This window comes from Abrus precatorius, unplaced genomic scaffold (genome assembly GCF_003935025.1).
Source record: "Abrus precatorius isolate BTA unplaced genomic scaffold, Abrus_2018 Scaffold4, whole genome shotgun sequence".
Lineage (NCBI taxonomy): Eukaryota > Viridiplantae > Streptophyta > Magnoliopsida > Fabales > Fabaceae > Abrus > Abrus precatorius.
In genome coordinates this window covers 7,633,494-7,657,918 of record NW_020874384.1, presented here as the reverse complement: position 1 = coordinate 7,657,918, position 24,425 = coordinate 7,633,494, and the positions used below count along the sequence as shown (strand labels likewise).

At 36.4% G+C, this 24,425-nt stretch overlaps 1 protein-coding gene and 1 non-coding gene across 2 annotated transcripts; one reads left to right on the top strand and one right to left on the bottom strand.

Annotated features, from left to right (window-relative positions):
- Positions 1 to 6,672: 6,672 nt before the first annotated feature.
- LOC113866462 lies at positions 6,673 to 6,779 on the top strand. The gene has a single exon (XR_003505102.1). It is a non-coding gene; the product is annotated as a small nucleolar RNA R71 (small nucleolar RNA).
- A 4,429-nt stretch (positions 6,780 to 11,208) lies between these two features.
- On the bottom strand, positions 11,209 to 12,678 carry LOC113866058. The gene is made up of 5 exons (XM_027500948.1): positions 12,550 to 12,678; positions 12,088 to 12,415; positions 11,943 to 12,039; positions 11,361 to 11,884; positions 11,209 to 11,240 (listed from the first exon to the last, which is right to left on the bottom strand). The coding sequence occupies exons 1-5, from the start codon at positions 12,676 to 12,678 to the stop codon at positions 11,209 to 11,211; spliced, it is 1,110 nt and encodes a 369-aa protein (XP_027356749.1).
- Positions 12,679 to 24,425: the final 11,747 nt, after the last annotated feature.

The following is a 24,425-nucleotide window of genomic DNA, read 5'->3' as shown; positions in this document are numbered from 1 at the left end:
AATATCAGGGTAACGCAGAAAGATTATTACATGCCTTGACCAGATTTTCAAAAAATTCTGTACTGTCAGTAAAAATTCACAGGTTGTAATTATTTTGCAATCAAGTATGCACTTCAGATATTCTCAATTTAATGTCTAACTCACTTTCAGCACAGTTATGCATTCTAATTTTCAATTCCACAGTTTCAGAAAATTCTGTTGTTATCAGTTCAGATTCTGCAGAGATTTGGTTCATATAGTGCAATGCGATTTCAACCATCCCATCAAACTAACATACATGACAGAGAACAGCTATTTAGAGTATTATTCATTCTATTTTGAACCAAATAGCCTCAGAGTGTGAATTTAAGTTTGCTGTCAGAACATGTATTATACAGATGCACAGTATAGATGCACAACATTAAGCCATCACATTCAGAAAAATTTAGATACTCCTAATTTGGAAATTCAGGATGTGTTCACTGTCATAAAGAATTAGGGTAGCGTAGAGCAATATTTTCAAGTTTCAACCAATTTTCAAACATATTTTGCAACCCAATCATTCTCAGCAAAGAGTTATTCTATCAAAGTAATGCAGAATTGATTGTCCTAGTATTTTCCAAACATTCGATTGTATTACATGTAGTGTATGATTGCAGTTAATCTCATTCAACAGTCTTAGTTCAAACATTTTCACTAAATTCTTTTTAGGTCATCCCAATTTCTGCAAAAATTTTATTCAAATATGTACAATGCAGATTCAAATGCTCAATAAATGACAGGGAAGACTTCTTCAATGTATTGTTCCTACAGTGCCTCAGTACCCCATTCCACAATTTTCCAAAAACTTCAAATGTAGAAAACCCTAACTACAGTTACAGAGGGATGAGAGTAAGTGTACCTTGTAGGAAGATGTAGTATTGAATGAGAAATGCTGGTTGATTCTAGGTCAACGCACACAGAGAGTGAGATTTGCAGAGAAAACTTAGAAAGAGATGAAGTTTTAAGCATGAAAAGTGTGTGTGCGTGCTCAGGTTAGGGATTATATATGGTTACGCTGGGCACGTGACAAAAAAATTTTTTAAACAAAAATGAACGTTGTAAAATTAATTGTTCCCAGCGTAATCACTATTATTCGTAAGAGTGAATGTTCCAGAGAGTGGATTTTTCAGAGTGAGGCGCGCGTTATCACTATTGCTAAGCAAAGTGATAACGCGCAGCAAAGTGATAACTTTTTTCAATAAAAGTACTAACGCAGAAATATTGAAAGTTTACTTACCTGTGCGTAGTCACTTTTGCCAATAAAAGGAAACGATCCAGAGAGCTAGTTTTCCCATCTGTCTTGGCGTGATCACTTTTATCAGAAAAAGTGATTGTTCCAACATGGATCCACCAAGCTAAACTCTCTGCGTAGCTCCTTTTCTGCAAAATAGTGACACCTTTCATTAATCAAATATCTCTAAAACCTCAATAAATTCAATTTTCACTTTCGAATCCATCAAATACACACTCTAAAACATTGAATCTCAATTCAAGTATCCCAATTGTGCCTCAGAAAATCAGATTCAGTAGAATATTCACATACATTATGCAGAAACTTCCAGAAATTGGTAGAATCTGATTATGCAGAATCTTAAACTCTTAACTACACATTCACCTCATCAATTCTCAATTTAAGCACCCAAATGCACCTTAGAAAATCAGATTCAGCAGTATTTGTGCAGAGTTTTTATAGAATAACAGAAATTTACAGAACATTAATATGCAGAATTCTAAAAATACTATAGAAAGCTTAAACTGGGTTAGAAATGTGAGTTGCCTCTCACAAAGTGCTTCTTTAATGTCACTAGCTTGACATTAGTTGTTCCTCACTCAAGAGGAACCAATTTCAAGCATGATATGTTTCTTGCAAACTCTTCTACATGATAGATCTTCAATCTTTGGCCATTGACCTTGAATTCCCTCCCTGTTTTCTGATCTTCTATAAGAATTGCTCCAAAGGGAGAAGTCTCCTTAATTAAAAATGGTCCAGACCATCTAGATTTCAGTTTCCCTGGAAACAATTTTAATCTTGAATTGAATAGCAGCACTTGCTGGCCAGGTCTGAAATCTTTTTGTAGAATGAACTTGTCATGGATTCTCTTGGTTCTTTCTTTGTACAACTTTGCATTCTTATAAGCTTGCTGTCTGAATTCCTCCAATTCATGCAGCTGCAGAACTCTCTTCCTTCCAGCACTTGACAGATCAAAGTTAAGCCATTTTGTAGTCCAATATGCTCTATGTTCCTGCTCTAAAGGTAGGTGACAAGCCTTTCCAAATACTAACTGATATGGAGACAAACCAATTGGAGTTTTAAAAGCAGTTCTATATGCCCACAATGAATCATCCAGCCTTTTTGACCAATCCTTCCTCGAGCTGTTCACTACTTTCTCTAGAATTTGCTTGATTTCTCTATTTGAAACCTCCACTTGTCCACTTGTTTGTGGATGGTATGGAGTAGCAACCTTATGATTCACACCATATTTTATTAATACAGCTTCAAGATACTTGTTGCAGAAGTGAGTACCTCCATCACTTATCAGTACTCTAGGTACACCAAATCTTGAAAAAATGTTCTTTCTTATAAAAGAAATCACTACCTTTGCATCATTTGATCTAGTGGGAATTGCTTCTACCCATTTAGACACATAATCCACTGCCACTAGAATGTATTCGTGTGAGAATGATGCGGAAAATGGTCCCATGAAATCAATCCCCCATACATCAAATAGTTCCACTTTTAGGATGTTGGTTAATGGCAGCTCATGTCTTCTTGAGATATTTCCAGTTCTTTGACATTTGTCACAGTTTTCCACATACTTCTTGGCATCTTTGAAGAGTGTAGGCCAAAAGAAACCTGCTTGCAAAACTTTTACAGCAGTCCTTGAACTTGCATGGTGGCCTCCATATTCTGAATTGTGACAATGCCATAGTATCTCAGCTTGCTCACTTTGTGGAATGCACCTTCTAAGTAACCCATCTACTCCAATTTTGAACAGGTATGGGTCTTCCCACACATAGAATTTGCTGTCATGTAAGAACTTCTTCTTTTGCTGCCAAGTAAACCTTTTTGGAATGAATTGAGTGGCTTAAAATTTGCAATGTTAGTAAACCAAGGCATCTTTTCCACTGCAAACAGCTTTTCATCTGGAAATTCTTCATTTATTTCCAATGATTCAGTGGTTGAACTCTCCAAAGGTAATCTGGATAGGTGGTCAGCAACACTATTTTCTTTCCCTTTCTTGTCTTTGATTTCTAGCTCAAATTCTTGGAGAAGTAGAATCTATCTTAATAATCTGGGCTTTGCATCCTGTGTTGTCAAAAGATATTTAAGAGCAGCATGATCAGTGTATACAATCACTTTCGAACCCATTAAATATGATCTGAACTTATCAAAAGCATATACAACAGCTAAAAGTTCTTTTTCTGTTGTTGTGTAATTCACTTGTGCAGGATTTAATACTTTGCTTGGATAATAGATAGCATGTAATTTCCTATCTTTTCTGTGTCTTAACACAGCACCCACTGCACTATCACTTGCATCACACATGAGTTCAAAAGGTAATTTCCAATCTGGTTTTGCAAGAATAGGTGCATAAATCAGTTTCTCTTTTAAAATAGAAAATGCATGCAAACAATTATCATCAAATATGAAATCTGCATCCTTTATAAGTAAATTACTCAAGGGTTTAGCAATCTTGGAAAAATCTTTTATGAATCTTCTATAAAAACCAGCATGTCCTAAAAAACTTCTAACTCCCTTAACATTGATAGGTGGAGGCAATTTACTAATGACTTCTATCTTAGCTTGGTCCACCTCCATTCCTTTCTCTGAAATTTTGTGACCAAGGACAATGCCTTCTTGTACCATAAAATGGCACTTATCCCAATTCAACACAAGGTTAGTGTCTTGACATCTCTGCAAAACAGTGGATAGATTAGCTAAACAATCATAAAAAGAATCACCAAAAACAGAGAAATCATCCATGAACACCTCTATGATGTTTTCTACCAAATCAGAAAAAATAGAAAGCATGCATCTTTGGAAAGTGGCAGGGGCATTACACAAACCAAATGGCATTCTCCTATATGCAAAGACTCCAAATGGACATGTAAATGCAATTTTCTCTTGATCCAAAGGATCCACAGCTATTTGGTTATATCCTGAATACCCATCAAGAAAACAATAAAATAAATGTCCAACAAGTCTTTCTAGCATTTGATCTGCAAATGGTAGTGGGAAATGGTCTTTTCTGGTTGCATCATTTAACTTCCTATAGTCTATGCACATTCTCCATCTAGTCACAGTCCTAGTAGGGACAAGTTCATTCTTTTCATTAGGTACAACTGTCATACAACCTTTCTTTGGAACAACTTGGACTGGACTTACCCAATTGCTGTCAGAAATAGGGTATATTATTCCTACATCTAACAGCTTCATGACCTCCTTTTTAACTACCTCTTTCATGGCTGGGTTTAACCTCCTTTGTGGCTGCACAACAGGCTTAAAATTCTCTTCAAATAAAATTCTGTGCTTTCAAAATGAAGGATTTATACCTTTCAGATCTGCAATACTCCATCCAATTGCAGATTTGTGTTCTCTCAAAATTCTCAGCAGTTTTTCCTCTTGTTCTTCCTTAAGTTCATTATTGATGATGACTGGATTTTCATGTTTCTCATCCAGAAATGCATACCGCAGGTGGGAAGGAAGTTGTTTCAGCTCTAGCTTTTGCTTTTCCTCTTCTTTATCATCCTTTTCTAGCTTCTCCTTCACTGAATTTTCTGCAGATTTTTGAATTGGCAGAGCTTCTAATTGCTGCTGCACTTCCATGATGTATTCTTTATGCAGAAGTTCAGATTTGTTATTCCCTGCAGATATTATTTCTTCTAACACAGCAAGTTCATCAATTTCATTAATATGGCGTTGTGTAATAAAAGCATTCAGTATATCTACCTTCATACATGTACTATCTTCAATTGGATATTTTAAAGCTTCAAACACATTAAACACTACCTTCTCATCTTGAACTCGAAGCATAAGTTCACCTTTCTGCACATCTATTAAGGCTCTTCCTGTTGCAAGAAATGGCCTTCCTAGTGTCAAAGGAATGTTGGAATCCACTTCTATGTCCAAAATTACAAAATCTGCAGGAAAAATGAACTTATCAACTTTAACTAATAAATCTTCAACAACTCCATATGGATAAGTGTATGATCTATCAGCTAGCTGCAGTGTAATGTTGGTGGGCTTCACTTCCTCTATGCCAAGTTTCTGCAGAACAGCCAATGACATCAGATTTATGCTTGCTCCCAAGTCACACAATGCTTTTCCTACAGTGCAGTTTCCTATTTTACAAGGAATGCTAAATGATCCAGGATCTTTCAGCTTTTGAGGAAGCTTTCTCTTGAGAATGGCACTGCACTCCTTTGTCAAAGGTACTATTTTATCATGCTCTAGCTTCCTTTTTCTGGAAAGTAGTTCTTTCATAAACTTTGCATATGAAGGCATTTGCTCCAAAGCTTCTACAAAAGGAATGTTAATTTGTAATTTCTTAAAGACATTCATAAACCTTTCAAATTGTTCCTCTTGTTTAGGATTTTGGACTCTTTGAGGATAGGGCAGCCTCTTGTATTTTTCTGGATCTATTGGCTTACAAGCTTCCTCAAAGAGTTGCTTTTTGGTTTTCCTCTCAGAATTCATAGGAACATCTACTTTTTCTTCAATAACTTAAAATTTCCTTGTTGCAGATCTTGTTCAATTTTTCTCTCTGCTGCATCATTTACTTTCTTTTCTGCTGGTTTAGGACTTGCAACTACAGCTCCACTCCTTGTAGTTATGGCTTGACATTGCTCTTTAGGATTGATTATTGTATTGCTTGGAAATCTTCCTTCATCCCTGCTGGATAGTTGTTCAGCTAATTGTCCGATTTGTGTTTCTAGTTTCTTCATGGAAGCTTCTTGGTTCTTGAAGCTTGTTTGAGTCACTTTCATGAATTGCAACATAGTTTCTTCCATCTTAGTTAACCTCTCATTCATAGGCTTGGAAAATTTATGATTTCCTTGAGGTTGAGTGGATGAATTCCTCTGAAAATAAGGCTGTTATGTTGCTGGTCCTGCATTAGAAAAAGGTAAACTTGAGTTAGAATTCTTTGCAGCAGAATATTGATTATTCCAATTAGAATACTGCTGAGTTCTATTATTCAAAAATTTAAATCCAGGGGATATGATGGCTGTTGTCTCTGAAAATTATTCATATAATTCACTTGCTCTTGTGGTTCACTTGTAAATGCCTCGCATGCACCATTTACATGGTTTCCTCCACAAAAATCACAACTTAGCTGACTGGTAGGCATACTCTCTGTTTGCATATTGCTAATTTGTTGTGTTAAGGCAGCTAATTATTCTAAAAACATTTGATTTTGTAGCTGATTCTGTGCAAGAAAAGTTTCCAGAACCTTAGCTTCATGACCAGAGTTTCTTCCTTGATTTCTTGAGTTTGAATTCTGATACATTGAAGATGCCATCATCTCAATAATTCTCTGAGCTTCTTCCAAGGACTTTGTATTTAATGAATCTTCAGCAGCAGCATTAACCATTGTTCTTGTTGCTGCATTCATCCCATTATAAAAAGTTTCCAATTGCATCCAATCTAGAATACAATGATGTGGACGCCTTCTAAGCAATTCTTTGTATCTTTCTCAAGCTTCAAACAATGATTCTCTTTCTTGCTGCACAAAGGATGTAATTTCTCCTCTCAACTTAGCAGCTTTGGATGGAGGGAAGTACTTAGTTAGAAACTTATTCACAAGTTCTGTCCAGGTTGTGATGCTTCCTTGTGGTTGAGCTTGTAACCAGCATTTTGCTCTATCTCTCAAGGAAAAAGGAAATAGTCTCAATCTGATAGCTTCTTCACTAACTCCATTCATTCTTATGGTGTCACATAGCTGCAGAAAATTTGAAATATGGAGGTTAGGATCATCAGAATTTCCACCAGAAAACTGATCCTATTGGACTAAGTGTAGTAGGGCAGGTTTAATCTCAAAATGGTTGGCTTGAATAGTTGGCCTAATTATAGAATAGTTAAAACCTTGCATGTTAGGAATAGCATAGTCCCCTAATGTTCTAATTCTGTTTTGCTCTGCCATTTCTATTGCTGGATTTGGTTGTCTCAAAGGTGTAGGTGTTCTTTTCACTCTAGAATTACTCTGAAATTCTGGAGAATGGACAGCTTCTAATTCACTATCACTCCCTATAACTCTTTATGCTCTAGACACTTTTCTCAATCTTCTCAAAGTTATGTCTATGTCAGGATCAAAGACCAGAATTGATTTATTCTTGTTTTTACCATGCATATACAAATCAGATTAAAACAAAATTAGACTACAATCATTATTCAGAAATGTACAACAGAAATCATGCAAAATCTATCAGTAAAAGCATATAGAAACTTAAATCTAGCAGTTGCAGAATTGTAAAATCATGTAAAAATATGCAGAATGACAATTACAAATATGAAGAACAATGAAAACCGAAATTATGCAGATAAAAAAAAATGTAAAAACTCTATGCAACAGACAACAATATTATGCAGAATACTACACAAGGTGCAGCAAGATTATGCAGAAAGCAATTTGAAAGCAAAACAACAAAATAAATGCTCAATCTAGTTACTTTTCTACTACTAATGATATTGAAATGCAAAATTCCCCAGCAACGGCGCTAAAAACTTGTTGTTCGCAATCTAACACTAGCAAGTGCACTAGGATTACAGCAAGTAATGAGTAAATTTAAGATCCAAATATCGTCTCTACAGGGAATTTAGGTTTCAAATACCACTTCATAGAATTATAACCATTTAAGCTTTTTCAAAATTGGAAAGAGAGTAGTAACATGTAATAACAGCAAACTAGAACAATTAAAAGTAAAATGAACTTGCAGAAAACAGAACAATGAACAAACAATTATGTGATAACAGAGAAAGAAACCATAGCTAGGGAATTGCTTCACCAAAACTCCAATGTTTAATCAATAAAGTTCTGAATTAACAAGCATTTGAAAAGAAAGACAATCAGTTTCACGTTCTATTGTTCAGAGGTTAATTCCTTAACTCAGTGAACCTAACATTCAATTAAAACATTCTAATTCCTTAGATATGATTTAATTCAACATTGCTTTAAGTATAAGAAACCAAAAGATTGCAAGATCAAAGTTCCTTATCCCTAAGAAAACTATAATCTTGGTGATTGGTTCATATCTGAAGAACAAATTCAATTTCTATTGACAACAGTTCCTCTGAAATTAGTTAATCAAATTTCCATTCAATTCCTACGTAAAGTGCAAAATCAATCACTCAATCTATTCCAAAGCTTAAAATCCAGATCCAAAATCAATTCAACATATTCGTTTCAGATCTACAATCCCTAGCTATGAACAAATTACACAGCCATGGCAGCAGAGAAAAGAAAAGAAAGAGAAGAAGAAAATCAAAATCGCCATGGAAGCTTGCTCCACTCCAATTCCTCTTCGTGAAGTTCCAAGATTCGAATCCCCACTCCTCTCTCTCACTTCCTCTAACAAGAATCTAACTAAAAAAACTGAAAATGAACAGAATTCCCTCTTTTCGGATCATTTCTGGTATTTATAGAATTTCCCAGATTTTCACGTCATCACTTTTATAAGAAATAGTAGTTACGCAGAGGGTTTATGGTTGCGCGTTAACACTTTTCCCAATAATAGTGGCCACGCGCAACTTCCTGATATATAGAGCTCTCTGAAACTATCACTCTTGCTAAAAAAAGTGACAACGCAGAGCCAAAGTAGTTGCGTGTTATCACTCTTACAGATAAAAGTGACTACGCGCAACTCGCCAAATTGAAGACTCTCTGGAACGATCACTTTTGATGACAATAGTGGTTACACAGAGCTTTCCTGATATTTTGCCCCTAGAACTATCACTTTTAATGATAAAAGTGGTAACGCTCAGGCTTCACTTCTTCTTTGAGCTCTGAAGTGATCACTTTCACTGACAATAGTGATCACGCCCAGTCTGCATTTTCTTATTCTTGTGTTTTTGGAGTCCAGACTTGCTTCTTTCCTCTTCCTTGTCATCAAACCTCCATGGATATGATCCTTGCTCAAATTATTCCTTCAAAAACAAGATTAAAAACTTAATTGCTAAGCAAAAATTTCACAATTGCTAAAATAACTACAAATTTAAACAAAACTTCAATTCCTTCTCTTTTTCTGAGTTTTTCTGCTTTCTTTATATATTTTTCTTATCAAATGTGTTAGAAATATGCTAAAATATCAGTTAAAATATAGATTCATCAATCACCTCTTCAAACTGGGGTCTCCATAGTGTCTACTATGGAATCAGAGTGATCACTTTGGTCTTCCCTTCCAGATCTAGCTTGTTGTAGTGTCCATTATGGAATCCAAAGGGTCACTTTCAGCTCAAACTTTCTCAAATGCTAAAAATCCATGGAATAAGTCTAGAAATTCCTGCATAATTATTTAAATGATCAAAATTACAAATTATATCTATGTAAATCAATGTAAATTAACCAAAAGTTAAGAAACCTATGATATTTGACCAAAATGGTGTTTCTATGTTTTTTATATTTCATAAGTCTATTTTTTCTATTAAAGAACACTAAAAAGATAAGTAAAAATCCAATAAAATGTAGATTCATTACTCTAAGCACTTGAAATGGCTACGCGCTTAACTGCGTAGCTACTCTGAACAGTTGAAGTGGCTACGCGCGCTGTGCAGAAGTGAATTGGCCTTGGGCGTAGGTACTCTAAACACTTGAAGTAGCTACTCTCTTGGTCTTCATAGATTTTCTTCTTCAAAGTGTTAACTCTATGTACTCAGAGTGGTTACGCCCTACACATAACACTTGATTCTTCATCTTTAAAGCTCAATTCCTCTACTTTTCTCACTTCAATCGTCAACTCAAATTTTCAGCTGAAGCTTCTGCACAAGGATTAAGTCATTTTAAGTCAAATTGTTCAGAATTGGACAAAAAATCTAAGATTCTAAAATATTTATACAATTATGAATATTAATGCAATTTTTATGATATTTTCAAGTTTATTTACTATTTAACTCTTTATTTACTAACAAAAACTAGGCTAAAAATATAGTAAAATATGGATTTATCACTTATCACAATGATGAGTTAGTTCTTGATGTTCAAATATTATGTCAAGTTTTTTAGAATTTTGGTCCCTGTGTTAGAGCATTCTACATGACAAATCATTTATGCATATTGGTAGCACACATATATATGGGAAATATAAGGGATCTCTATTAGTAATAATTTTACCAGATGACAATCAAAATATATCCCCTTCATCTTCCTCCTCTAGTTCTGTCATCCCTTACACCCTGCTCATCTGTGGCCTCATTTATGTAATCCTCATAGGGTGTAGGTTCAACCTTTGCCACATTTCCTAATGTACTAATAAATGTTTGTTGTGTTATCACCCAATGTCATAAGTTTTGGTTGATACACATTTTCTTCATTAATAGGTACATCTTCCACGATTGTCTTCTCATTAAGGTTAAAGTCACATTGAGGAATGTGTGGGTATGACATCATCAATGATAAAGTCATATATGCATGCATAGTAACTCACAATGAATATCTCTTTTATCCACAAACATTCGTAAAGGTTCTTGTTATTGGGGTTGTTCATCCCATTGAAATGGCTGTCACTACTTCGTGTGTGGTGACCAGTAAAACTCCTTATTTGGTTGAATTGAGGATGATGGGATCCCCTATTGTTGTATAGGTGGTGTCGCCATGGAAAACTCTTGATGTTGGGATAGTGGTAAGGACATAGGATTTTGCTTCAGCAAAAATTATTTGTTGTTCGGGTGGTGGCTGCTTCATTTGTGAGGACAATTATAACTAATTCATTGCATACAATGTGTACTAACTCCAATATTCATCTAAAAAGTAATAGTGGTTGTAACACCTTGATTTAATTTCAAAATAGTAAATTTCACAAAAATGGGAATAATAAAATTTTTATTTAAATATAATTTTCCATCAAAGAGTTTCATCAAGCATTTCAAAATGATAAGGGATTACAAGTTTACATCAATGACTACTACAGGATTAATTCAATTACATCATAATTTCAAATTAAAATCTAAGCCCTATAGCAGTTTCATTCATCCCTTCATTGAACCCAGTGCTGATCGTCTTGGTAACCTGAACACCACCACAAACTTATCCAAAAACTCATGGAAGATCTTGTTCATATAGTGCAGGAACACCGTAGGCGCATTGGTTACTCCAAATGGCATCACCAAGTACTCATAGTGATTATACCGCATCTTGATTTATGTACATCCTCATCCTTCACCCTGATATGGTGGTACCCCGACCTCAGGTCAATCTTATAGAAAACTGCAGCTGCTCTCAACTGGTTGATCAAATCATCAATCCTCGAAAGTGGATACTTGTTCTTTATCATTACCTTGTTCAGCTGCCAGTAATCCGCACACATCCTCATGCTCTTATCCTTCTTCTTCACCAAGAGCACTGATGCTCTCCACAATGACACACTCGGTCTTACAAACCATTTCTGTAACAAGTCCTCTACTTGCTTCTTGACCTCTGCCAACTCCACTGGTGACATCCTGTATGTCGCCACAGAAATTGGGCATGCCTTCAGAATGAGGTCAATAGCAAACTCTATTTCCCTCTTTAGCGGTAACTCGGATACATTTTTAGGAAAGACTTCTAAGAAATCCCTCACCACTGGGATGTACTCTGGCTCCACCACGCTTTCGACCTCCATCGAAAACATCACCATAAAAGCCTTGGCGTTTACCTTGTTCTCCCCAAATTTCCTACCAAACAACATTATAGAGCATCCTAAACACACCCATGATGTCACAACCGGCTTACCCGTAAGGGTAGAGTACCACAATGTTGCATGACAGTTCCGTCACATACAGACCCAGATTCTTCACACAGTCCACAGTAATAAAAGAGTGTGTAGCACCTGAATCAAACAATATATCAAGTAATCTGCCCTTAATAACACATTTACCTCTGATTAGCTCCTCAGACTGTGAAGCCTCTGCTTCACTCATGGCAAAGACCTTCTTGGGAATACTCAGCTTTGGTCCTGTGCTCGGCCTCGTGCTTGCTCTCGACTCAGGCCTCTGAGCTGTACTAGCACTACCACTCTTCTTGGCGGCCCAGCACAAATTGACAGTGTGCCCCAACTTCCCACAGTTTCTACAAGTTGTCTGTAGTTGTGGGCAGTCCCTCACTATGTGTGGCCCTCCACACCTGAAGCATTTGATCGACTCTCTGAAAGAGCCTAATCCTGAGCCACTTCCACTTCTCTTCTCTTGTGACAAAGTCCCTCTAGACTGCAAATTACTCGAGCCCAAATATGGCCCGTTGGAGAATCTAGGGGGTCTTCTATCTTGCCTCACTAGACCAGTCCCCCTAGTGTCTACTGTCTTGCCCTTGGAATGGCTTCAAAGATTTTGCACTTGCTCACCAGAGTGGGCAAGTATGTCACCTGGAACACACTGACTGCAGCTCGAATATCTGGCCTTAATCCGTGCTTAAACTGAGTACACAAGTCCTCATCCCCCTCTTTATGTTGGTAGTGAGGCCAATATTTCATCAACTCTTGGAACTTAGCCGTATACTCCCCACAGTCATATTCTCTTGCTTCAGTTCAAGGAATTCTCTGACCTTCTACTTCTTCAGATCCCGGGGAAAGTAATTCCCTAAGAAAATCGCCTTAAAACCTCTCATTGGATATAGTCACCTTTTTGTGGTAAGGTCTGATTGGCAAACCTCCACTAGTCTTCCGCTTCTCCACACAGCAAATATGTGGCATAGGCAACCTTGTACTCCTCACGGTACCCCATTGCATTGAAGACCTTCCCTACATCCGCCAACCACCTCTGAGCTCCCTCAGGGTTGAATCTGCCCTCAAACTTTGGAGGATCATGTCGAGTAAAGGCAGACAACCCTCGGTACTCAACCAGCTTTCCACCTTAGTTGTGCATCATGGCTTTCAGAATTTGAGCCTTGCGCTCCATGAGGTCATTGGTGCCTTTAGCTTCTCTACCTCTACTAGCCATTCTAAAAGCAAAGCTAACAAGCAATTCAACAAACCACACTGAACTCGTTAGATCAATAACAACATTTATAAATCAGGTAATCAAAACATATCAACACACAGCTTGGACGCTTCAGCCTGACACCCCAGTCTAGTACAGAACTAATTGGCATGAAATTTTTCAAACATTTAGTCTAGTACAGAGCATCAACTAATTTCAGACAATCACATTCAAAAATTTCAATTCAAACATTTTTCACTGTAGTCTTTTAGGTTAATTCATTCTCTTCAAAAATTTGTTCAGATATATAATAATGTAGCTACGAATCTGCCAATAAGAATATTGAAATGAAGTGAAAACCTAACCACATTGTCTTTTAGTTCCATGTTTGAATCAATTAATCTCAGAATATTTCTCATTTGCCCTATTCAACATTTTCCCAAACTTTCAAACATACAGACCCTAACCACATATTTCAGAAAATGAAGAGAAGTTTACCTAGAATGGAGATGTAGAAATGTATGGGAAAGGGAAATTTCTTCTAGGTCGACACACAGAGGGCGAAAATCAGAGAGCGCGAGAGGGAAATGTGAGTTTTAGGGATGAGAGTGTGTGTGCGTGGTCACTTTAAGCAATATTTATAGCCACGCATGTGCACGTGACCACTCTTAAATTGAAATGTGAACGTTACAATATTAAAAGCATCCAACGTGGTTACTATTTTTAAGTAAAGTGAGCGTTCTAGAGAGGTTGATTTTATAATTGAAATGCGCGTTGTCACTATTGCTGGGCAAAGTGACAACGCGCAAGCTTATTTCTTGAACATGATCACTTTTGTCAATGAAAGGTAAAGTGCACAATTGGATATTTCATTCTTACCTGTGCGTGGTCACTTTATTCAAGAAAAGTGAGTGTTCCAGAGGGGAATTTTCCTTTTTGAATTCTGCATTGTTACTCTTATCAGCAAGAGTGAATGTTCCAGAAGGGCGTATTTTCCAGTCAGCCTCTACGTGCCCACTCTCATCAGTAAGAGTGAATGTTCCAGAGGAGTGTGCTACTCTTCATGCATCTTCATGATCACTTTTATTAGTAAAAGTGATAGTTTCATAAGGAAACATTAACAACAGTCTCTGCGTGACTCCTTTCTTGCAAAATAGTGACTCTTTTCATCAATCAAAGATCTCTAAAACCTCAAATAGCTCACTTATTCAACTCTAATTCTCTTAATACACATTCACAACATCAAATCTCAATTCATGTATCAGATTAACCCAAAAATACAGATGCACCAGAATCATAGAAATGAAATTGCAGAAATTGAACAAAATGAATAATGAAAATTCAAATGCAATGCAAAAAGCTTAAAATGGTTCAGAAATGTGAGTTGCCTCTCACAAAGCACTCTTTTAACGTCACTAGCTTGACGTCTACTGATCTTTGGTTCTAAGAGATGATTTTGATGATAATGACTCTTGCTCTATCTTTAAATGTTTCCCCTTTTTCTTACCAACTTGCAGCTCTTCATTTAATTCAGAACCTGGATGAAATAACAGTGGAGGAACTTCCAGCAGCTTGATAAATTCAATAGCTTGTTTCCCTCCTCTTTATCAGTTTGATATGCCATTGCAGTATGGACTTCTCTTATAATAGAATCATCCTTATATTTTTCCTTCTTGAAATTATGCACTCCTTGAAGAAATCGAAGCTTTTTGTGGTTAGCTTCATCTATTGGCTTAGGTGCATCTTCAAACAACTGCTTTTTGGTTCTTTTCGGTTGTGTCTTGCTGTTGTTCTTTGGTTCTTCTTTCTTTAAAATTGTTAACTGCTCTTCCTTGCAATCCTCTTGTTGCTTATCTTGAATCTTGTTTTCTTCAGATTTATCTAATACCTCCTCTTTCTCAGTAGCTTTAGGACTTGAAATTTCCACCTCACTTCTTGTGCAGAAAACTTAGGTTTGCTCTATTGGATTCACAATGGTATTGCTAGGAAATTTTTCATCATTCCTATTTAACAATTGCTCTGAAATTTGTCCTATGTGCTTCTCCATCTTCTTCATGGATGCATTTTGATTCTTAAAACTTGACTGAGTAAATTCTATAAATTGGAACAAAGTTTCTTCAAGTTCATTATTTATGTTTGGAGAAGTCTTTGAAGGTTGTTGTTCTCCTTGAGGTTGAGAATATGACGCTTGAAAAATAAGGCTTTGAAAAATGAGGACTGGAGAATGGTGTTTTGCAGCTGACATTTATTGATTCCAATCATAATATGGCTGAGTCATATTAGCTTGACATTCATAATCATAAGGAAAGGTAGATTCAGGTCTTTGAAAATTTCCTCTATAGTTAATTTCTTCTTGAAATTCTGGTGTAGCCACATCATAGGTTTCATGTACATGGTTTTCACTATAAAAATCACGCACAAAGGGGTTAGTTTGAGCAACTCCAGCTCGAAAATTAGTAATTAAAGCTTCAAAAGCATCTGCTTCATAAGCTCTTGTTCTTGCAACTTAGCTTTGATGGGAGTTCTAATACATGCTGGTTGTTGTCAAACAATAGAGCAACTTTATTTTTTATGATTTTTCCTTGTATACAAAAAGAAAGAAAACAAAAGTCAAATCAAATTTGTAACTAGGAAAAATGAAATATCAAATTATGTAGAAAATTACAAAACATAACATGTAGTAAACATAGAAAATTATGCAGAAAAATGAAAAACAAGATTATGCAAAAAAATGCAAAAGAATACAGAAAAGTTATGCAGAAAACTACAAAACAGAATATGTAGAAAACACAAAAAAAATTATGCAGAACGAAGATTAAAATTATACAGAAAAATGAAATTACGCAGGAAATGCAAAAGAATATAAAAAAAATTATGCAGTAAACATAGTGTAGAAATTATGCAGAAAACTACACAAAATGCAAAAAAAAAAATATGCAAAAAAATTAGACAATATGCAGAAAAATTCTGAAGCAAAACAACAAAAAGAAATGTTCAATCTAGCTATTTTGTTGTTACTAATGATATTGAAAACAAATATTCCATGGCAATGGTGCCAAAAACTTGTCACACTTCTAAAGAGAAGTTAATTTGGCTAGCAAGTGTACTAGTGTTGATGTAGCAAGTTATAAAATTAAAAGAACTTTGTTAGAGTCCCAAGTATGGTCCTCAGGGAATAAAAGTACTCAATTATCACTTCACAAATTTCAGATGAAGTTGGAATTCAAATTGATAAATATTGAACTCAGAAGAAAAACAGAACAATTAACATACAAATGTGTGATTAACAGATGTGAAAAACATAGTTAGGGAGTTGTTTCACCAAAACTTCAATGTTGAATCAATAAGGTTCTAAATTTTCAAGTAATTAGAAAGAATGTCAATCAGTTTCACATTGTATTATTCAGAGGTTAATTCCTTAACTCAATAAACCTAACATTCAATCAAATCACTCTAATTCCTTAGATCTGGTTCAATTCAATGTTGCTTTAAGTGTAAGAAACCAGAAGATTATAAGATCAAGTTCTCTTATCCCTAAAAAAGCTATAATCCTGGTAATTGATTCAGATTTAAGAAACAAATCCAATTTCCATTTATAAGAGTTTCTCTGTAATTAGTTAATCAAATTTCCATTCAATCACTATGTAAAGTGCAGAATCAATCACTCAATTCATTCCAAAACTCAAAAGTCAGATCCAGAATCGATTCAACACATTTGTTTTAGATTCAAAATCCCTAACTATGAAAAATTTACACAACCATTACAACAGAGAAAGAAAAAGAAAGAGAAGAGGAGAATGAACACAAAAGAGTCATCTTCAATCGATCTTCAATCTGATTCTTCTAGGTTGAAGCTCGATGTTCGTCCCTACTTTCTCTCTCAGACTCTCTCCACACCAGAAAACTAAGTAGAAATGAAAAATGAACAAAAGATGCAAATATTTGAGCGCTTGTGCAATTTATAAGTTTCCCGCCTTCTGCGCGTTATCACTTTTTTTCACAAGAGTAGCCACGCAGAGGCTTATCTGGTGTTCTGGAAGACTGGAATGACCACTTTCATTCATAAAAGTGGCAACGCTGAAAGTCGAGTTGTGTGCGTGTTCACTTTCATGAGTAAAAGTCGCCATGCGCAAGTTGCAAAGCTAAAAGTCTCTCTGGAACAATCACTTTGATGGGTAAGAGTGGTCACGCACAAGTTGCTATGAATGATGCTCCTCTGGAACATCCACTTTCACCAGCAAAAGTGACAACGCACTCCTTGTTGCGAATGAGGTTCCTCTGGAATGTTCACTTTCACCAATGAAAGTGTCAACGTGCAACTTGCTAAGTTTGGAGCTTGTCTGGAATGCTCATTTTCACCAGCGAAAGTGATAACACACACTGTGTTCTTTTGAGAAAGCCTCTGGAACACTCACTCTTATGGATAATAGTGATTATGCACAGACTCCACTTCTCATTTAAGTTATGGATCAATCACTTTCACTAGCAATAGTGATCACGCCCAGCTCAAACTCCATGAAACTTGTTCTTTGACTCTATATTTGCAACTTTTCTTCGATCTTTCCATTGATCGTCCATCCTCATGAACTTTGCTTAGAATTTTCTACAAAAACATGCTTGAATTATTAATTTCTATACAAAAAATTCACAAATGCTTAAATAACTATGTATTTAAAGACAACCTTCAATCATTCTATTTTTATAAGTTTTTTTGCTTTTTCCAACATATTTTCTTTATTAAATAGATTAAAACTATAGTAAAATACTAGTAAAAATATGGATTCATCAGGCACACATTGTCTAATAATTTTGTCACTACACATCTTCCATAAGTATGCATCATCCCAAATGTAGTATTTGGAATTACTCTTCAGCTTGACAGCTTGAGCTTTGGAAAAGTAGGTAGGAATCTCCTTGGCAGCCAAGGATCATGCCCTCCAATGTGGTAAAGCTACTCATATGAAAATGTGTCTCTAATATGGAAATGTCGTCGATGAATACCACTACAAACTTATCTAAAAACTCGTGGAAGATTCTGTTCATGTAGTCCATGAACACATCAAGCGCATTAGTCACCCAAACGACATCACCAAATACTTATAGTGACCATATCATGTAGTAAATGCCGTCTTGGGTACATTCTCATCCTTCACCCTGATCTGATGGTACCCCGATCTCAAGTCAATCTTTGAAAATACCACAGTTCCTCTCAACTGGTCCATCAAATCATCAATCCTCAAAAATGGATACTTGTTCTTTATTGTCACCTTGTTCAGCTGTCGATAATCCACACACATCCTCATACTCCTATCTTTCTTTTTCACCAAGAGCACTGGTGCTCCCCATGGTGACACACTTGGTCTCACAAACGGTTTCTGCATTAAGTCTTCCACTTGCTTTTTGACCTTTGCCAACTCCATCGGTGACATCCTATATAGTGCCTCAGAAATCGGGCTTGCTCCTAGAATGAGGTCAATAGTGAACTCTATCTCCCTCTTAGGTGACAATTCAAAAACATCTTCGGGAAAAATTTCCAAGAAGTCCCTCACCTCTGGGATATACTCTGGCTCTACTCCACTTTTAGCCTCCATTGAGAACATGACCATGAAGGCCTTAACATTCACCGTGTTCTCCCACACACCTTGACTCAAAAGTCTTAGGGTTTCCGACATCAATGCACTGAAGATCAACGTCTTCTCTCTGTAATCTAGCAGCACATGGTTGGCAACAAGCCAATCCATCCCCAAAATGACGTCTAGATAAAAAAGAGGCAAACAAATCAAGTCTACATCAAAGTCTCTACCATGCACCATTATTGAACATCCTAAACATACCCACGAGGTCACAATCGACTTACCCGTAGAGGTAGTCACCACAACATTGCATGGCAATTCAGTCACATACAGACCCAAACTCTTCACACATTCCACAGAAACAAAGGAGTGCGTAGCACCCGAGTCAAATAGTGCATCAAGCAATCGGCCCTTAATAATGCATTTACTTCGAATCAGCTCCTCAGATTGGGACGCCTCTACCCCACTTATGGAAAATACTCTCCTAGGAATACTTAGCTTCGGCCTCGTGCTCCCTCTTGACTCAGGTCTTTGAGCTGTACTCGAAATGCCACTCCTTTTAGCAGCCCATTAGCAGTGTACCCCATCTTCCCACAGTTACTGACACGAGGTTGCACACGGGTCAAAATACACCTAATTACTATAGTACGAGGTAAGCAACTAGAGTCGTTTCTCAAAGAATCACAAGGATGAATTAATGTATTTAGAGAGTATATAAGACGGGAGGTTTGTTTATAAAAGAAAAGAAAACGCAACTAATTATAATTAGAATGAAGAGTGAACATAAATTAAAATTTCAATCCAAGAATTAAGAAGAACAATGACTACTCTATCACCAGATTTAAAAGAATATATCAATAAGCAATTCGATAATTAACAATGAATCCAAATGAAACCTCAATTCGAACTCAGCATTCACATGAAAACCTTCATGTATTCGATTAACACATAATCACTTAAAGTTCAGAAAACTCTAGAACCTAATTGAATTGTGCCAATTTAATTTACTAATGCCGTAAATCTTAGTTTTCAAACCTGAAAATCCAATTCATGTTCCTTAAAAATGAATTACATACATCAATCGAATAATACGTAATCAACCAGATGCATAATTATCAATCCAAACGAATAATTTCAATTCGAAAATATAATTAGCAAAAGGAGAAAATAAGGAAGAGATGAAACCGAATTTGTTATTGAATTTATGCCAATGTGAGACCGATCCTCAAAAGTGTCACATCCCTTTTAATCCTTGAATTAGATGGAAATCTAAGCCTCTATTAATGGAGGAAAACAACAAGTCGTAAAGGTGAGAAGGCTGAGAGAGAGAGCCTAATTTTTAAAATTCAAATTTTTTTTTCCAGAATTCCGTTTGTCACTTTTTTTCTGTTATTTCGGCTCTGAAGGACAATTGTAGCCTTGGATGTTAGCTTCAAAGTGCCACTAGAATGGGCTTAATCGGATGTCTGTGGACTGAGATATGGCCTAAATATTGCACCTTGCTCAGGATCCGCGACTGCACCGCTTCAGTTCACTTCTAGGCCCAGTTTCAGCTTCTTAACATCAGAATTGGGTTCTGACCTCTCATAAGAATTGTGCGCCTTTCTCTTAGCTTTCCTACAAATCAAGAATCACAATGAAATGAGCTCTACAACTCAAAATATGGCCCAGAAACCAAAACAGTATCAAAATTTGACAAATACTGGAAAAATTAAATAAAGCCCAAATAAAATTCAAACATCATAAAATGATCCAATTCAAACCAATTGGGCACAAAAGAGGATTAATGAGCTAGGAATGAGGGAAAATAAGGTTATAAAAATCCAATTGATCAGTTACTACAATTGGTCTGTGGTTATGGACAGTCTCTCACTATGTGTGGTCCTCTATACCTGAAGCATTTAATCGGTCCTCTAAAAGAACCTGAACCTGAGCTACTCCCACTGCTCCTTTCCTATTATAAACTCCCTCTGGACTGAGAATTATTTGAGCCCGCATACGGCCCTACCGAGAATCTAGGGGTCTGCTATCTTGTCTCATTGGACCACTCCCCCTAGTTTCCACGGTCTTGCCCTTGAAATTGACCTAAAAAATCCTACACTTGCTCACCAAAGTGGGCAAGTCGATCAGTTGGAACACGCTGACTGCAGCTCGGATATCCGGCCTCAGTCCATGCTCAAACTTAGCACACAGGTCAATTCTTAAAACTTAGCAGCATATTCTCCCATTGTCATGCTCCCTTGCTTCAGCTTAAGAAACTCTTGAGCCTTCTGCTTCTTCAAGTCTCGGGGAAAGTAGTTTCCTAGGAAGCTCGCCTTGAATGTCTCCTATTGAATATAGCCACCCTTTTGTGGCAGGGTCTGACTAGTAAACCTCCACTAGTCCTCCGCCTCCCCACATAACATATAGATGGCATACGTCACCTTGTGCTCTTCCTTGCACCCTAATGCATAGAAGATTTTCTCCACATCAGCTAACCACCTCTGGGCTCCCTTAAGGTCAAATTTTCCCTCAAACTTAGGAGCATTATGCCTAGTGAAGGCAGATAACCCTTGGTACTCAGCCAGCTCCACGTCTTGGTTGTTCACCAAGGTCTCTAGAACTTGGGTCATCCGCTCTAGGAGGTCATTGGTGACTCTAACTCCTCTACCTCTACCAACCATTCTAATCTAAGCTTGCAAACAATTCAACAATCACACACAGCTTAGACGCTTCAGCCCAATACCCCAGTCCGGTTTGGATGAACTGCTCTGATACCAAAATTATAACACCTTAATTTAATTTCCATATAAATAAATTTTACAAAAATGGGAATGACAAAAACTTTCATTTAAATAATTCTCAACCCATGGTTTCATCCAAGTATCTCAAAATAAAGGAAAGGATTACACGTTGATATCAAATGACTGTTATAGGATCATTTTAAATACATCACATTTTTAAAACAATATCCTAAGTCCTATAACAGTTCCATTCCTCCCTTCATTGAGCCTGGTGCTGATCGTCTTAGTCACCTAAAAAATAATGTAAATGTGAGTACTCTACACTATCAAACATGCATAAGCATAGAGACTCACCTAGCATATTTTCACACACTTCCATCATAATATCAATCACTCATCATACAAGCACAAGCAATAAATTCAATATTTCATTCTCATCCACACACAGGTGCGTTCATTACACCATCAAACAATTGACACTCACGTGCGGTCACTGCACGCTAGTAAATGTGTTAGTCAGAGGCCAAGTTAGGAGGAAAGTGCGTGGCCTTTGGTGCACCCACGCTCACTGTTGGTGTTACCACCACCTTCTCTTCCCTAAGGTATTTATACCGCCTCAATCTTCCACACCCCCAGTATATCGCTGAACCATTCATAGTTTCTAATATATTCAAACACATTCATAATCACATCTAAAATGTCATTCACACACAATTCCAACCATTCAAATTATTCTACATCAAGCGATAACATGCTAACACATAATTTCATCCACAATCTCAATCACATTACAATATTCACTTTCACACACGGCATGTATGCCCACATTCAATCACATTATACGCAAGCACATAATTTCCAACACTATTTCATCACACAACATTCATTATCCATTATACATTTTTCTCAAACATCAATCACATTATGTTACACACCACATTTCCATCAAAATTCAATCATAACTAAACTATTCTCATCAAAATACACCTCTTCCTACGTTTCCTCCTAACCACATTACAATACACCTTCAAATAAACAATTTTAAAGTATAATGAGATAGGGTAGAGTCCCCCCGTACCTCAAATCAAAGACCTAAACACGAAATCCACAAAGATGTGCTCCTCACATGAGTTTCGTCCTAAATACATGGAAAACTCCATGAGAAATCAAAAGAACAAGGAAGAGGAATGGAAAACCAGAACCCTAACTCTTAGAACTTACCTCTAAGCTTCACAAACACAATTTCAACCTTCAATCCAACTCACGAACGAATTTGGAGACAGTTTAATCGGTAAGAACAAGTTGGGAATAGAGAGAATCGAAAGATAGATGAAGAGAAAAGAGTGGGAATATGTTTTCCAAACCCTAAACCCCTCAAATACCCTTCTAGTCGCGACACTCTCGCTACAGCAAAAATCTCAGAGGAAACTACATTCTGATTTCTGCAGAATTTTGTTACAGCAAGATCTTCTCACTACAACGAGATTGCACTAAAAAATGCACCCCTCTCTGTTGCCTTCTCACTCTAGCGAGAAGCCTTTCGCTACAACGAGAATGCAACAGAATCACCCAACTCGCCCAGGGCTTTCTCTCTACAGCAAGAACACCCCTGCATTACACACTTAGCCAAATTTTCAATCAATTCCAAACATATTAAACTATTAATCCATAATCAATATCTGAAATAACACTTATATATATTCATCCACATATATTCACACACACATATACGTATTTTCTAAAATTTGATCACGAGTGTCGCGCTTGGACAAGTTATTAAAAACTGAATTGCATAAAAATTATGTAGTAAGAGGTGCAATCCAAGTCGTCTACCAAATTATTAACATACAAATGTCGAGTCCTTGGCAGTGCTATGTGAAGTTGAGTTTGAATTTTGAATTTAAAATTTAAATTTAGTATGAAGATTTGGAGCATTTCTGATTATGGACAAATCCGATTTGAAAAGATAAAACTCAATTGACTAGAAACTTAGGGCACAACCTATATAAAGAGGCCTTATGCTCCACATTGGAGACACTCCCACTTCTCTACATACCTTCTTCCTCTTCTTAGTTCTACCCAAACTCATCTTTGAGAGTCATTGGAGAACATTGACAAGGACGACAAGCTTCCCTTTGGAGTCCAAGCAAGTGATTAAGCGTCCTTTCGGAGAGCAAGAACTCTCTTCATCTTCTACATTTTTTGGTTTCTTTTGTTTGATTTTTCCTTTGTGGTTATGGGTTTATTTATCATCTTCTTCGTAGTTTATTTTGTTATGAGTAACTAAACCCATAGTTAGGGTTATGGCGGATCCTACTATTAAACTTTATGTGATTTTTACTTTAATGTTGTCATTGGTTTTCCTTTAATGTTTCGTTTTATTTTATTGGATTATATTGTGTATGTTAAGATTTGATCACCCTTAGCATCCCATAGTTAGTTGCATTGTAGGCGATCGTACCACGTGTGATTAACGAAACTATAGGATAAAACGAGATAAGGGACTAGGTTAATCACACTTAATTCCTTTCTTTCAGCCATTATTGAATTAACAAACTCATGGGATCTATTCGGAGGACAAGTGTACCCATTGAGAAGTAATAAAGGATTCTTAAATTAAGATACCGAAATATCGTCCCACATGGATTGTTTTCCAATTACTAAGAATTTCCTAATTCAATTATTTAAGCTTCAAAGATATGAGATTAATTAAAACAAGAATTTATAAAATTAATTATAAAACTAAGGGCAAGGAATACAATGCTCGTCTTGGTTAAACTTATCGGAAAGGAACCTAGGGCATATGGGTTTTCTCATTCAATCATTTATGTTATTCTTCTGTTTAACTCTAAATTCAATTTCCTTGTAATTATCAATCATTCATACGAATACTATTAATACCCAATGGTCATGCAATATTAATATTCTTTTTTTAAAATTAACATCCCCAATGGTCATGCAAGATATCAATTTAAGGAAGCTTAAGGAACCTATGAACTTGTTAAT